Genomic DNA, 16,217 nt, shown 5'->3' with positions numbered 1-16,217 from the left:
TCTCTGAATTGTCCAGAATCTCATTAAAATCACCCCCTATAATCCAAGGTAATGAGCGTTGGCTATGAAGCGAACGCACTAATCGCCAAGTCTCAAAACGTCTATGTGACTCTGGGAAACCGTAAATTCCTGTAAAACGCCATTTGGAGTCTCTATACCCGTCCGCAATCTCCAGATCAACATGGTTGCTAGAATAGCTGATGAGGTCAACTTGCACGTCCTTTTGCCAAAATATCGCCAGGCCACCCGATTGGCCAATTTTATCAACTGATAAGCCGAATAGGTTCCATTTATTCTTAAGCTTATTTACAAGGGTCGATGTCGCTTTCGTTTCTGAAAAAAACATCAACTTAGGGTTATGAGTTCGGAGAAGGTCTCCGATTGTGTGAATTGTCAAGGGTGCCCCGAGCCCTTGACAATTCCAGAATAAGGAATTCATGGCGATCGGCGAGTCTGCCCTGCAGATCTCGCCGTTGAGGTAGAGTCTTCATCACGAAGGCTCAAGGATTGTCGCTTGACCGTACGCTCTCGCTCTGTGTCTGCCACGTCTTTAGCCCTTTTGTGTTTGTTGTTTTTCGTGACCGAGATGAACTTCCTGCCTATATTGTGAGTCTCCAATGATCCGGTGAGGACCTGGATCGGGTTATTTATTAATTCCACGTCATGGATGGTTAGGGGTGTACTATTCTCCATTTGGGGAAGGTTGGGTTGGCCTTCAGCACGAGTCTCTCTTGATTTGAACGGAAGAAAATTCGATTCATTTGCATGTGATGCTGAAGTAGTCCTCTTTGCCAAAGTATTCTCGGAAATTGGTTGGAGTGGAAGCCAGGTATGATGTTCATCGCGCAAATTTGGGGCCCTCATCCATATCCCATATGGCAGGTTATCACCAGGATCCGTAAAATCGTCTTCGTATCTAGCTGGACACTTATTCTCGCTATGCCCTAATACTCCACAAAGAAAGCAGAAGGCGGGGAGTCGTTCGTATTTGAAATCAATCCAGACTTTCGTTCCCTCCACTTCATGAAGATATATCCCCCTCTTTAGGCGTTGCTTGACATCTAAAAAAACCTTAACTCGCATATACTCCGACACGTCGAGGGTTTTCTCATTTAGCAGCTGGACAAATTCTCCAATTCTAGAAGCGACTCGTTTAGCCACCGTTGGTGTTTTAAGGGTTGGTGGGATCCGATATAATCGAACTACGATATGCATCATTCTAACATCGATCTCCTTTGCCATCTCTCCCGGAACAAGGTCGTGGAAGATAAACGCATGCCTCTCGAGAACCCAAGGACATCCCTCGAGAGCGTGCTTCTTGTCAAGGACGTGGTTGAACTTGAGCAGAACTGTATTTATCCCAAGAGGTTGCTAAATAAATTTTTTGATAGATTCAATTGAATTATTAATGATTTATTTTATATATAAAACTAGGATATACAATTAATGTCATTTAATCGAGAAAATTGAGTCCACAATACTTCATTAATTAAAAAAACCCCAATGTCCATAATTAACCACCTAATTACCAATTTATTAAAAAAAAAACCAGATTCGGTTTCATCAATTTTAATTGCATAATTGAGAGACAATTATTCACGCTTGAGACATATATGCAAATTTACATAAATTAGTTTATTTGTTTTCTCTATTACATTTATCAATCTACCTATAAATATACTATTCAACACATTCACATTTTGCATCTTTTTAGTTTTTCGGAGATACTGCATGTGGAATATCTTAGCCCTTTTTATAGTATATGTTTAATTATTGATTTATTTTGAATTTTGATTCCTTTATTCAACTGTATTAAGAAATCCGTCCATGTACATATATAGCCCCTTACAACTCATTTAAAAACTAAAACTGAATTATGCAAACAAAATTTGAAAATACAAATTTATTGGGATAATAAAATTTATATCGTCCATTATTTTTATAGATTCTTAATTATTTATGATAAATTGAAGTATCTTGATTTGCTTATTTGGTTTCTAGAATTGGATAATTAAGGGAATTGACTTTAATTACATTAAAACTTCCAATAAAAGATAATAAAAACTACTATACTACATACACAATTAAAATCTCTTAATTGATGAACAATATTATATACAAAATATAAATTTTATTATATTTAATTTTATTAATTAATATATTAATTATAGAATCAATTAGAATCCGCTCACGTAAATATATAACCCTTACAACTCATTTAACAAATTATAAAAACAGCCTTATTCTAGGCGGGCCTTTTTAAATTTTATGGCTTATTTATGTAAAGTCTTTTATTACGCAGGTTTTACGATTTTATTTTTCTTTAGCTATATTACCCCTGTGAAAAAAAAAAAAAAAAATCACCCATATCCCATTGTATAACATGTTTTGAAGCACACTGTACATATTGTCATTTTAATCTTTGACCAAACATAAAAAGACGAGAATGCCCCGGGGATTTATTGCAATTAGTAAATCATATTAGTGTTTTAATATTATTTTAATAGTTTTTCAATTTTAAACAAAAAATTCAAATATAATAATAATAATAATAATAATAATAATAATAATAATAATAATAATAATAATAATAATAATAATATAAAAAAAATGAGAAAAAGTCTTCATCTTGTTCCCAGCAGAAGTAGACACGGCCACGGGCCGGTTCGGGCCGGTTCCGGGCCGGTTCGGACCGGTTCCGGGCCGGTTCGGACCGGTTCACGGTTCACATTTTCCGGAACCGGAACCGGCCCGTGGCGTGCACGGTTCACCGGGCCGGGTCGGCCCGGAAATTTTGATTTTTTTTTTTTTTTGTTTTTTTTTTTTTTTTGAAATATTTAATGAATAAGTAAATTAAAAGAAATACTTTTAAATAGATAAAGGAAAAGGAAATAAATGAAAAGTCAATTTAAAAGCACAAGTTTGAAATATTTGATGAATAAGTAAATTATAGGAAAAATTGGGGTGTGAGGGTATTTATAGGAAAAATTAGGGGGGTTGGGGGCAAAAAAAATTCAAAAAAAAGCAAAATTGGGGTGTGAGGGTATTTATAGGAAAAAATTGGGGGGGGGGGGGGAATTCAAAAAAATTCAAAAATTTTTTTGAATTTTTTTTTTTTTTTAAATCCAGGTGAACCGCCGGGCCGGCCCGGCGGTTCACGGTTCATCATTTTTCAGAACCGGGCCCGTCCCAGGTGGGACGGGCCGGTTCACGGGCCCGGGCCGGTTCCGTCAACGGGCCGGTTCGGGCCGGTTCCGGGCCCAAAACCGGCCCGTAGCCGTGTCTAAGCAGAAGCCCAACCCCAGGCACTACCCCACCCTCCTGCACCACCACCAGGTTCACCAGTCACCACCATCACCACCACATCTTTTGATCCACCGTACAAACCCCAAGCAAAAAATTTCAACAATTAACACAATACATTCTAAAATCCAAATTTTGAATACATTTAAGGGGGCCATTAAAATTAATATCAATTTTTCTCACTTTAATACTAGTGAGTTTTAAAACCATTTTTTATAGAAGTTTTTATAATTTTTTCTTAGTTTAATATCAGAAATAATTTCTTTTATTAGCAAAGTACTAAAATACCCCTCATCAAACAAAATACAATTTATACAAACAAAACCTTTTTTCACCCTTATTTTCTTTTTGAGTAATTTAAGTCATTACAAGCGGAAGTAGGGGATGGGGAACTCCGACCCTAGACCTTTTAGCCTATTGTTAAGGCCAGATACCAATTTATACAAACAAAACTTTTTACCCCCTCATTTCAATACTAAGGATAAAAAAACAAAAACAACCCTCTCTTCTTCTCCCCAAACCCAAACCCCTTAAACCATCTCTTCTTCTTCATCTTCTTACAAATTCTCCAAAAATCTCCAAATTTAAAAACATCAAAACATCACAAAACTTATAAAATGGTAGTATACATGGAAGGAGAACCCATTAAGGTATGTATCGGTCATGTCTTTTTTTTTTAGCTTCGAAGTCGATTTTGAAGTTTTTCTTTTTTAAACCCGTCGACAATTTTCGACACATACATGTCGAAATTTTGAAATTTTTTGACATGTATGTGTCTAAAAAGTCATGCTGCGAAAAAAAAATTAAAAATTTTGTAAACGAACAATGTTTTTTCAACACTTACCTGTCGAAATTTCTCAAAATTTCGACATGTATGTGTTGAAATTATTATTTTTTTTTTCTATAAACATATTTTTCGACACGTTAGTGTCAACAATTGACAAAAAAATCGACCTGTATGTGTCGAAAATTGTCGAGGTTTAAAAAAAAAAAAAAACTTCAAAATCGACTTCGAAATTCAAAAAAGACATGAATACATACATTAATGTGTTCTCCTTGGTCGTAAACTACCATTTCGTTGTCGTTTGACTTCATTTTGCAAGTTGTGTGAAGTTTTAATTTCTTTAATTTTGAAATTTTTTAGAAGGGTTTGTTGTGAGGAAGAAGAAGGAGGAGGTTGAGGGATTTGTGAAGAAGGAGATGGGTTCGAGGAGTTTTGTGTGTTTGATATTAAAGAAAGACAAAATGAAAATTTTAATGTTTTTATGGTATTGACTTTTATTAAGAGTATTTATGTCATTACCTATTTATTATCAAATTTTTATTTTTTTTTGGTATTGAAGTGAGAAAAATTTGGTATTAGTTTTAGTCGCCCCCTACATTTAATCCACTCATTTTGATGGCCTGATGAAAAAAATAAAATTTGACCTAAAGTTAGATTATATTAACATTATTTTCTCTCAATTTCTTCCTCTAAATCTTCTAAGATCTTCTACCAAAAATGGGAGGATTGGACGATCTTCTCACAATTGAGGTCGCCGCCATGTAGAAACGGCCATGGGCCGGTTTTGGGCCCGGAACCGGCCCGTTGACGAACCGGCCGAACCGTTGATCGGTGAACCGGCCCGTCGTCCCCGGGACGGGCCCTGTTCTATGAATTAGTGAACCGTGAACCGTCGGGCCGACCCGGCGGTTCACCCGGATTTTTTGAAAAAAATCAAAAATAAAAATAATTCAAAAACAATTCAAAAAAAAGCAAATAACGGCCGGTGAACCGGCCCAGTGAACTGACCGTTATTGCTATTTTTTGAATTTTTTTCCCTCAATTTTTTCTTCTAAATACCCTCACACCCCATTTTTTCCTATAAAATTAAGTTAAAGTCCTTTTATTTATTTCCTTTTGTTTTTTTCCTATTTAAAAGTTATTTTAATTTATTTATCCAATAAGTATTTTTTTTAAAAAAATATGTATATATAAATATAAATTTCCGGGCCGACCCGGAACCGGCTCGGATAGGCCCGGAACCGGAGTGAACCGGCGGGCCGACCCGGCCCGCCGAACCGTGTGTAGTACGGGCCGGTTCCGGTTCCGGAAAAAGTGAACCGCAAACTGGCCCGGAACCGGCCCATGGCCGTGTCTACCGCCATGCCGATGAATTAATTTTAAATTAAGCCAATCAATTACGATCCATTAATTATCGATGAATATCATATTTTTATATAATGATTTGATTTTTTTAAAAGATTCAATAGTATATGCTTTGTATACATTGAATTGTAACAATATATATTATAGTGCTTTAAATACATTTAAAAATCTGATAGTATATTTAAATATTAATCTATTAATTTGGCCAAGATATCATACTTTTATTGTTTGATTTGATAAATGTGAAGAATTTAATATGAGAGGGTAACAATAAGATCATGATGCGTACTTTCTAGACGCCAATTATAATTCTTTGGGTTTATACCAATAAGATCGGCGGTTTAGATTACAAGAAGTTTTGATCTTAATCGGGATATACTTGAAACGGGTTTGTATAAGAGCAAAGGGTTGTTCGAATTACAAAGAGTTTTGAGCACACAACTAACTTACACCTGAATTATTGAGGATCACACTTCTTCTCACGGGAATTCCTTAATATAGTGAATTGAGATCAAAGTTGTTAATATTAGCATGATTGGAGGTCAATAAGATTGAATCCGAGATTCGTAATAGTCGATTGCGAATTAGATCGAACAGAGGAAAGCGTTCCCATAGATAGTGAGTGGACTTTCCAAATTGAATTTTTTTCTAAATCGCAGGTGCATTGAATTAGAAGTTTTCAATTTTGGAAATTGAAAAAATGCAAATGGTACTTGAATTAACGAGAAAGTTCTACTCGCCATGAATATGTAATCGCTATATTTTTCGGAAGTACAATTAGAGAGATATTAGAGTTTGAAGAAGGGTTCTTCAAAATCCTAATAGGCTCGAGCTTAGACTGCTAGGTCAAGTAAATGACTTGGCTAGCAAGTGACAATAATTACCCGTAAATAAGAGACTTGGCGTTAAGGAATTAACACACAACATTCACCGAACCCCTATAGCCGACCGCCCCTCCCTTCTCTCATATCCCTCTCGGTTGCTGCCGCCATCCGTCATCGGCCAACGCCCCCACCAGCCATCTTCTCGTTTGTTCATTCGCCGCATTAGCCTAATTTTATTTCTAATGCAATAATTCCATTGAAACTCCACTTTCAAGGTGAAACATAATCCCGGTGATTGAAGATGGAGATGATTGTTCCCACGAGGACTACAGTATGACCACAACCAGGTTCGAAGGAGCTTACGTATACCATGTACGCCCTCGAAAATTGTAATGTTTGATTTATTAAACATTCGAGCATGCTATTAGTTTAATCATTTTAATTCAAATACATGATTTACGTGCTTCGTATGTACGTAATTATTTATAAAATTGGTTTATAGAATTCACATGATTACATATTTTTTTAAATTCCACAGCATTGAAGTGCATGCTTTCCCAACAGAGAAACCCGACACGAATTTGATGTAGCAGAAGGGTCAACTTTGGAAATTAAACTTCTTCAATTGACAATAATTTAATTTTTGTGCCATATATGGTTTGAAAGATCTTGAAGTCTAGCTTCCAAAATTGTCCAAAGTCAACCAACTAGACTCGGAAAAATTGACAACTTTGTGATTTTTTGTATTTCTGCCAACACAGTAATTTGTCCATTATTTTTTGCCATTGGTATTTTTGCTTGATATGTGGCTGCTTGGATAAGAGTTGGTAGCAACAGCTTAAGCATGCATACAACAATGGCAGGTAACTAATGCAATTTTCATCTTCAAGATTCTCTAATATAGACTTTTATTTCTAGTCATATATAATCATACATAGTCATATGTAATGATATATGGTCATGCACAAATTGTAATTTTTTCGATACAAGGAATTTTAGCAATAGAATGAGTTAAAGAGTTGCCTGCACGCTTGATGAACATAAAATTACACGAGTGATCCAAACAACGAAAATTCAGCTTCTCCATTACGAAGGGCGTTGATTACTTGGATACAATCTCCTTCCAGAATGACGTTCTCCCATCCCTTTTCCTTTGTCCAAACAATAGCAAGTTTACTTGTACTATCAAGATCCAAATTGTGATTTTTTTTGCAGTGGTGTTGATTGATATTTTTTGTACATAATAGGCTATATTCATTTTTTTTAACAGGATATAAATGATTGTACACTACCCTATATAATCGAGTATATTATTTTAAGTTTGGAAATATACAAAACGATAATATAAAGAAGGCCAAATTGCAAAAAAAAAAAAAAAAAAAAAAAAAAAAAAACAAACACCCATGAGAAGGGCACTTAATTAAAAATAGACATCTTTTTTTTTTTTTCAAATATATCCACTCCATTTAAACTTATCTCCTAATAAGGAAAATTCTTTCATATATACCAAAACTACCCCCAACTCCGTCAGACCCTAATTCAACTACAATTTCACGATTTAAACCCTAATTTAGCATCAATTTCACCAATTAACCAATTTTAACCTTTATTCAAATTTTGAAAGCCAATTTTGACCACCGGTCAGCTGCCGTTGACCGCTTGTCTTCAGCGTTGACTTTTTACTTTTTTTTTTCTTTTCGAAAAACTATTTTCATTAATATTTATTGTCTTGTCCTGCAATACTAATGTCTCAAAGACATTAATATTACTTTGTCAATATTAATATTATTGTCCTAACTGCAATATTACTGTCTCAGACAATAATAATATTGTTAAGACAATAATATTAATACTGACATAGTAACAATAATGCACTAATTAATTTTTCGTTTTGGCCTTAATACTAATAATAATAACTGTGTTAATATTAATTTATTGTTTTGGCCATCAATATTACTTATTACTGTCTCAGACATAAATATGTTGTTAACAACAGTAATTTAAGGGAAAAAAGGTTTAATTTTTTTTAACTCCGGAAACTTGCCAAAAAAAAATCAACACAAATTTTATTTTCTTAGAAGAAATGTTTTCAAAAAATTGTGAAATGGTTATTAATGTGATATATTTGTTTAAATCCATGGTTAATTTGTAATATTGGTGAAATTAGAGTTTAATGGATGACTGTGATTTAAATTATACAATGAGGGTATTATAGGAAAAAAATGAGGATGTGTTTATTTACGAAACTGCTTTTGGTTTAGACATATGTGCATTTAAGTCCTCCTTGGAGTTATGCAATTCGCTCTATAAAGCGCTCTATAAAGAAAGAACATGACTATCATTGACTTTGGTCAACTATAGTCATATTCGACGAAGAAAAACTTGAAGGGTAAAATGATTGGAAAAACAAAAAAAAAAAAATTTAAAAAAATTTATGAGAATAAAAGAAAATGGGGTTTGAAAAATGATTAATGCTATAATAGAATTGCTAACGCATACGAAATCGATAAATCCAGATTACACAATTACTGATGCAGTATGCAGATTTATGTAAGCAATGAGCAAATTTGAAATAAAAATTGCTAGAAGTATACAAAGAAAGATTTTAGGAGTACAACTAGTGCTATTTCTTAATGCTTTGAAAAACCTCTAAATCTTATTAATAAAAGTAAGGTTGCTCCTGCTAAACCCTAGGAAATTTTTCCCGCTCCTTTGATAGTTATAATTTTTATTTATTTATTTAATTATATATTTTTATTATTTAATTTCATTTAATATAATCAAGGTTAATAAATCTACTAAGAATCCAGATTTTTTGACCCTAGATTCACGTAACTTATTAATAAAAGTAAGATTGCTCATGCTAAACTCTAGGAATTTTTTCCCGCTCATTTAATAGGTATAATTTTCATTTATTTATTTGATTATTTATTTTAATTATTTATTTTTATTTAAGATCTTATTAATAAAGTAAGGTTGTTCCGGCTAAACCCTAGGAAAATTTTTCCTGCTCATTTGATAATTATAATTTTCATCTATTAATAATAAGATTTTATTGTTTTATTATATTATTATAATCAAGTTTAATAAAGTCGTTAAGTATCTAGACTTTATGACCCCAAATCTACGTATCTTTTCTCACTAAAATTGTCATTTTACTTGATATTAATTTGATGGAAAAAATATTTAATTGTTTAGATAAACATTTGGTTCTTATCTTATTAATAAAAGTAATATTTTTCCACTAAAATTGTTATTTTACTTAATATTAATTTGATGGGAAAAATATTTAATTGTTTAGAAAAACATTTGGTTCTTATATCTTATTAATAAAAGTAAGGTGGCTCCTGCTAAACCATAGGAAATTTTTCCCGCTCACTTGATAGTTATAATTTTTATTTATTTATTTAATTATGTACTTTTATTATTTATTTTCATTTAATATCTTATTAATAAAAGTAATATTTTCTCACTAAAATTGTCATTTTACTTAATATTAATTTGATGGGAAAATTATTTAATTGTTTAGAAAAACATCTGGTTGTTATCTTATTAATAAAAGTAAAGTTGCTCTCTTATTAATAAAGGTAAGGTAGCTCCTGCTAAACCATATGAAATTTTTCCAGTTCATTTGATAGTTATAAATTATAATTGTCATTTATTATTAATTAATTAATTTTATTGTTTTATTATATTTAATATAATCAAGTTTAATAAATCCGTTAAGTATTCAAACTTTTTTGCCCCAAATTTACGGGTTTTTTTACACAAAAATTGTCATTTTTACTTAATATTAATTTGATGGAAAAATTAGTTAATTGTTTAGAAAAATATTTGGTTCTTATCTTATTAATAAAAGTAAACTTGCTCCTTATAAACTCTTGAGATTAAATGACATCATTGATTTACAGTAAATTTACTGAAGTCTGCTATAGATGATAAAGAAGAAGATTCGTCAAACTTTAACATTAACTGAGATAAGATAAATATACAACCATATTACATCAAAAATATAAAGTTAAATTAATAAATATGACAAAAAAGTTTATGGATGGGGATTAGCATCAATATGTATAGCAAAATATCAAAATTAATTGAAACTTCAATTTTGTCGTTTAAATTGAACTTTACTTTATATTAATTTTACTTCAACCCCGTGCATCGCACGGGCCAAAACTCTAGTAAAATTAACAAAAAATACTATAAAGGACATAATAGGCACCGCATAAAAGTTGAGAACAAAAAAGATATTCATACTTTTATAAGGGAAAAAAATAATAAAAAAGAAAAATAAAAATAAAAATCGATTCCTCATGAAGCCGCATATTCCAGGCATCAGCTGCCGCCTACTTCTTCCGTCACAAATTATTTCCTCAAGTGGACCCCACCATATGTGGGCAAGCCACTATATTTGAATAGCAGCCTCAATCTTAGCATTGCTAAATGAAGTACCCAAGTCCATTTCCAAGACTTCACCACTCTCAAAGAAGTCATAATGAAGAGCTTTTACGCACTCTTCTGCTTCACTGTCGTTTACTACTAGTGACATGTTCACCTGGTTCGTAAACATATAGTCGTTTGTCACACAAACCATAACACAAACAATATATTATATGTGTGTGTGTGTGTGTGTGTGTGTGTGTGTGTGTGTGTGTCTTTTTTTCAATTTTGTGGTAATAAACGAACCTTGGAAGCTCCTTGAGAGATCATCTGGACGTTCACGTTAATTTTCCCGAAAACGTTGAAGGCCTGACAATCACAAACCAATTCTTTATTCGAAGGGGGAAATGAGAGGATATATTTATTAAATAGAAGAAAACGGGATTTTCATGATGTGGAAAACCTTTTCTAAAATTAAGGAAGAATATTGGATGTTTCCAATGAGAGAGATGATTGATCTGTGAGGCAGAAGTTTCACTATTGCAATTTTTCCAAGCTCTTCAGCCACACGATCAAGTTCCTGCTTATAATTGTGTAACAAAAAACATATCCATTTATCACTGTCAGTCCTCTCATTAGTTAACTGAACCATGGTTAAAGACAGAGAAGATGATAGTTAACTTGCCTGCTTGATTAATTCTCTGCTCCAAATTTTGGAGGGATCGAGCGTTAGAGATATACTGACTTCACTAGTCGCAACAACATCCACAGAGATATCAAGATCTTCGAATATTGCAAATACCTGGCAGAAAAAAAAAAGAAAACTAAAATATTTTGTTTACGATGAAATGAAACCATTCATATAGTCTGATAAGTAAAGATAATTTACATTAGAAACCTTTGCAAGGAAGCCAAACTGACCCAACATACGAGTGCTAACTATATCGAGCATCAAAACATTCTGCTTCAGGACAATACTTGTAAGCAGAGCCTGTTGTTTTTATTCGGCATTAATTAAAAGGTCAGTGCTTTGAGAAGTGAGATATATATATATATATATATATATATATATATATATATATATATATATATATATATATATATATATATATATATATATATATATATATATATATATATATATTTAATCTAAATAATAAATATAGAGTGGGATATTCAACCTTGGTCATGTCTCTATTTCCAGTAATGAGAGTTCCAGGAGCTTTAGGATTGTAAGAGTTCTTCACCCTAACTGGAATATTACCATCCATTGCTGGTCTCATTGATTGTGGGTGCAATACCTGCAGAACCAAATTTGGCTTCATAACCAATATATATACATGTGTGTGTGTGTGTGTGTCTGTGTGTGTGTGTGTGTGTGTGTGTGTGTGTGTGTGTGTGTGTGTGTGTGTGTGTTTCAAATCGATCTATGGAAATGCATAATTTCAGGGAGGCAGTCATGTATGTAGCATACAAATCATGTTTTATTCTGCCTTAATTCTCCCTAACGAGAAAACTGCGTTCAACTATAGTATGGAAAGACTGCACCCATTCTCCACCTTTTCAAATGTCAGTTGTCACCAGAAACTCAACATCAAAATCAAAGAAACAATGAGTGAAAGAATCAGCAGAATTACTTTTATTCAAGAAAGATCTGAGTAAGTTAACTATATACATCCAACGGTAAATTAAGAAACAACAGAGGAGCCAGTTCGGAAATAGACAATCAAGAAAGTCTAAGAATATAATAATAACCTGAGCTCCAAAAAAAGCAAGCTCTGCTGCCTCTTCAAATGTCAAATAGGGCACAGGTTTGGCACCTGCATGAATACTAGGATCACAGGTGAGAACACCATCTACGTCTTTCCATACCTGTCAAAATTTGAAAAATATATTTATTTCATCAAACAATACCAAATAGTTATCATAAGGTTGTCTTCACAATTAAAGCTTACCTGAATCTCTCGTAAACCCAGAGCTTTGCCAATGGTGGTAGCTGTCAAGTCACTACCGCCTCTGCCCAAAGTGGTAATTTCACCAGAATTACATCCCTGAAGAAGGAATTAAACAACATCTTTTAATAATTTGAACAACTTCCCTATTAGGAAATAATATGGCGCTGTTAATATAATTGTGTTACAACCTTTCCAAGGAAACCAGTGACTATGGGAACTGCATGATCATTAGTCGAGTCGTTGTATAATTTACTGGCAACAGAAGGATAAGTTGCTTCCAGAATTTCTGCATTTGTGAAATCATCCGTTGTGACAAACCCGATATCAAATGCATCATACTGCAATATATGTGGAAAAAACATTAAGTTCGATTTACAAAGAGCTGAGATCTCACATCATACACTGAAAATAAATTTAATCTTATGAGCACGTTTTTAAGCAAAACAATAATTTTTCAAGCATGTTTTCATGAAGTGATGCAGTAAAAATCATGATTTAGAAGGCTGTCTAGTGCAAGCTAATTTATAATATAAACAAGATTTTGCAAATCACTAAACAAGTGGCAAAAATATAAAGTCAACCTATTAAAATAACACTGCCCCATTATTAGTTTACGCACATAATAATAATAAGCACCAGTCAGAATAAAATGCTCTCTGAGCATTGGAACTTCTCATTTCCTCACCAAGTTAAGAAGCCAAAGGTATGAACATGCATGAATGATTCTCTAATTTATGATAAAAATAAGGGGTGTGATAAATGTCCTTTTAGCTTTAATAATACCGTTTCAACTTCAAACGTGATTTTGCACATTTTCAAGTCTGACTTAGGCAAAACGCAAAACTCAAACCACAGAAGTTGAAGTTCTTCGAGTTAGCTTTCTAACCCAACTTCAATCACCAAGATTGGATGTCGGATGGGAAAGATATGCATGAATCAATGAACATTGCCCACAAATTTGATATTCTGAGATATCTAAAATTCAAAATGTAACCCATTCATGCATAACTTTGTCACCCGACAGCTAATAGCTGATTCAAGTTGGATTAGAAAGTTAACTTAAAAGCCTACAAATTTTGTGTTTTGAATTTTGCCAAAATCAGACTAGAAAAGGGTCAAAATCTCATTCGAAGTCAAAATAGTGTTATTAAAATTGAAACGACATTTAACATTTCCGTAAAAATAATCATGTGGTGGTGCAACAAAGCTAGCCCAGGTAGTATATATTTTATTCCTATTCTATTATTGGGTCGGTTGGATAATTCTCATCAGGAAAAAGGTAAGAGGTGTACGGACATACTTGGCGTGCTTTAGTACCGATGCTATTTAAATAAGCAGCAAAGATTCTGGTAGACATGCACTCTCCAAACGACATAAGTTTGTCTTGAGTCCGAAGAGTCAGCTCCTTCAATCGAGCGATACCATTCAAAAGCATCTCCAGTTCTTCTAGCTGTCCTAAAAAGAGTAGATGAAGAATTTAGGGGCATAGTAACACTGTCTAAAGGTGCTGTTATGACAAGCCAACAAAATGTATTCTGTAACAGTTTCATCTCACGAAAATTGATTCTTATACATTCCAAATGTTGCATCGACATTCTATATATACTTAAAAGGAAACAGTTCTTCAGTAAAATAAAGACTATTGAAAACTAATTTGTTCGTCATGTAAGAGAAAACACTTGATTCCTGGCATGAAATGCAACATCGATAAATGAACAAAATTCTTGAGCAACTGATGAGAAAATTTCATAACTAGAACGACATTTTAAAGCTACTTTAAACCTCGGTGATAAAGATAAAAAGCCGACATTAACCAAGCCAGTTTTTGTTCATAACAAAATATGAAACCGAAACCCGAAACCGAAATACCAAAAAAGAAAACAAAAAACCATCCACCTAAATGTACACTTCTATGAAAGAAAACTAACATTGAAACCAGAATCGAGTTCTCACCAGATATAACAGAACCATCTAGTCCAAGCTCTTCCACCGTCCTGGAAAACATACACAAAAAATATTTATTATAACAATCAAATTAACCACTAGCTATTTTGCAATACCAAGTTAAATGCACCTTATGAATGATGCATTGATTAAGGTCCAATATGCAAAACACACACACAAAACACAATTATCATCGACATTTATGTTGCGTAGAATCGAAGTTCCAATAACAACCAACTCTGATTAACAAAAAGTAAACTAAAAAAATCACCTAAGATGCAGTTCTTTTATGAAGACCAACTCTTCAATCTCCGACACTTTATCAAATCCACAGCCGATCGCCTTCTCTCCTGCCTATAAATCGATCATTATATCACTCCAATAACTAAAAATTGAAAAAAAAAAAAAAAAAAAACAGCTATTTTGCATAACCAAGGAGCAGCAAGTAAATTGCACGATTACATACGCGAATGAGATAATTTGTGGACTTTCCCATGGCAGAGAGAACAATGATCGGATTTTCGTCGGGAAAGCTAAGAATGAGATGAGCAACCTCTCTCATCCTCTCCGCCGACGCCACGGAGGAGCCGCCGAACTTCATGACGCACGTGAATGCCGCGGCGGCGGTTTCCCCGTCGGAGAAACTACTAGCTTCTTCAAACGCGGCGGCATCCTCATATCTCTTGCTATAAACCGTGAAAAGCGGCGACGCTTTTTGATCGGCGAATAATCGGGAACGGGAAGCCAAATCGACAATTTGGTGGTTGCCGAAGCTGAAGGGGGAAGAGCGTGAAAAACGAGGGTTTTGATTGTCGAATCTACAGCACCAAATTCTGGGGTTTAATGCGTGACATGAAATCGACATTTTTTCTTTTTTTTAGTGTGAGTTGGAAGAGAGAGAATCGTCAACCTTGTCAAACAGACTAAATTACAGGAAATTAAAGTCAATAGGGGATGAATGAAATGCTGCACTAAATCATTTACAAAATCAGATATGGATGATTGGATTTGGTCACGATTAATTTAATTTTATAATGGGAATAAATAATAATATATTTTTATCTATTTAGTATAGAAATTTAAACAGTCTTTTTTAATAATTCGATTGCGTTAATTATTTTTGAAATGTTTGACTTTATTATGAACATGTTGATTTTGTTTATGTGGTGATTTGGTAATGAATTACTGTTGATTGCGGAATTTAATATAAATTCAAAATCATTCATTTTTCAATTCATCACTTTAACCATAAATGGCAATATCATGATTTTCTATTAATTAATACTAGTAATTTCACACGTTATTGAAAAAAATTAATGCAAAGGTGAAGTAAATTTACTAAAGAATCCGTTGTACTTCAAAAGACATCTTAAAGTTTTATGTAAACATCTTGTTTCACTCAGTAACTCCTTTCGTGTAATGCACGACATATATATTTTTGATATATAATTTTTAAATTATGTGCATGTATACAATAAATTATAAACATAGGAAAGGAGGGAAAAATTATGTGCATGCACGTGGAAAAATAAAAAAAAAATTGAACACATCATACAAAAATGAGGGAAAAATTAACACTCAATTCTCAAAATACCAAGAGGAAGGGAAATCACAAACTTCTGGTACAGGGAATGTTGTAAATAAAATTTCCAACAGTCAAGT

At 33.2% G+C, this 16,217-nt stretch overlaps 1 protein-coding gene across 2 annotated transcripts; it reads right to left on the bottom strand.

Moving 5' to 3' along the window:
- Nucleotides 1-10,382: 10,382 nt before the first annotated feature.
- On the bottom strand, nucleotides 10,383-15,551 carry LOC105968151 (aspartokinase 2, chloroplastic). 2 transcript variants are annotated; one of them, XM_012992772.2, is made up of 13 exons: nucleotides 15,022-15,551; nucleotides 14,827-14,909; nucleotides 14,565-14,605; nucleotides 13,912-14,066; nucleotides 12,800-12,949; nucleotides 12,612-12,707; nucleotides 12,412-12,528; nucleotides 11,838-11,957; nucleotides 11,555-11,647; nucleotides 11,342-11,458; nucleotides 11,120-11,236; nucleotides 10,963-11,025; nucleotides 10,383-10,831 (listed from the first exon to the last, which is right to left on the bottom strand). In XM_012992772.2, the coding sequence occupies exons 1-13, from the start codon at nucleotides 15,418-15,420 to the stop codon at nucleotides 10,682-10,684; spliced, it is 1,701 nt and encodes a 566-aa protein (XP_012848226.2). In that variant the 5' UTR covers nucleotides 15,421-15,551; the 3' UTR covers nucleotides 10,383-10,681. The 2 variants fall into 2 exon arrangements, with proteins under 2 accessions (XP_012848226.2, XP_012848225.2); XM_012992771.2 differs by having other exon boundaries at nucleotides 11,546-11,647; nucleotides 15,022-15,526.
- Nucleotides 15,552-16,217: the final 666 nt, after the last annotated feature.

This window comes from Erythranthe guttata, chromosome 11 (genome assembly GCF_056151865.1).
Source record: "Erythranthe guttata isolate IM_541 chromosome 11, IM_541, whole genome shotgun sequence".
NCBI classification, from domain to species: Eukaryota; Viridiplantae; Streptophyta; class Magnoliopsida; order Lamiales; family Phrymaceae; genus Erythranthe; species Erythranthe guttata.
This window is presented reverse-complemented; position numbering and strand designations above follow the sequence as displayed.

Coding starts and splice junctions, on each gene's coding strand:
- LOC105968151 (XM_012992771.2), bottom strand. CDS start 15,420: ATGTCGATTTCATGTCACGCATTAAACCCCAGAATTTGGTGCTGTAGA. Junction 14,910..15,021: donor CCACAAATTATCTCATTCGC/GTATGTAATCGT, acceptor ATCGATTTATAG/GCAGGAGAGAAGGCGATCGG. Junction 12,950..13,911: donor TCGGTACTAAAGCACGCCAA/GTATGTCCGTAC, acceptor CATATATTGCAG/TATGATGCATTTGATATCGG.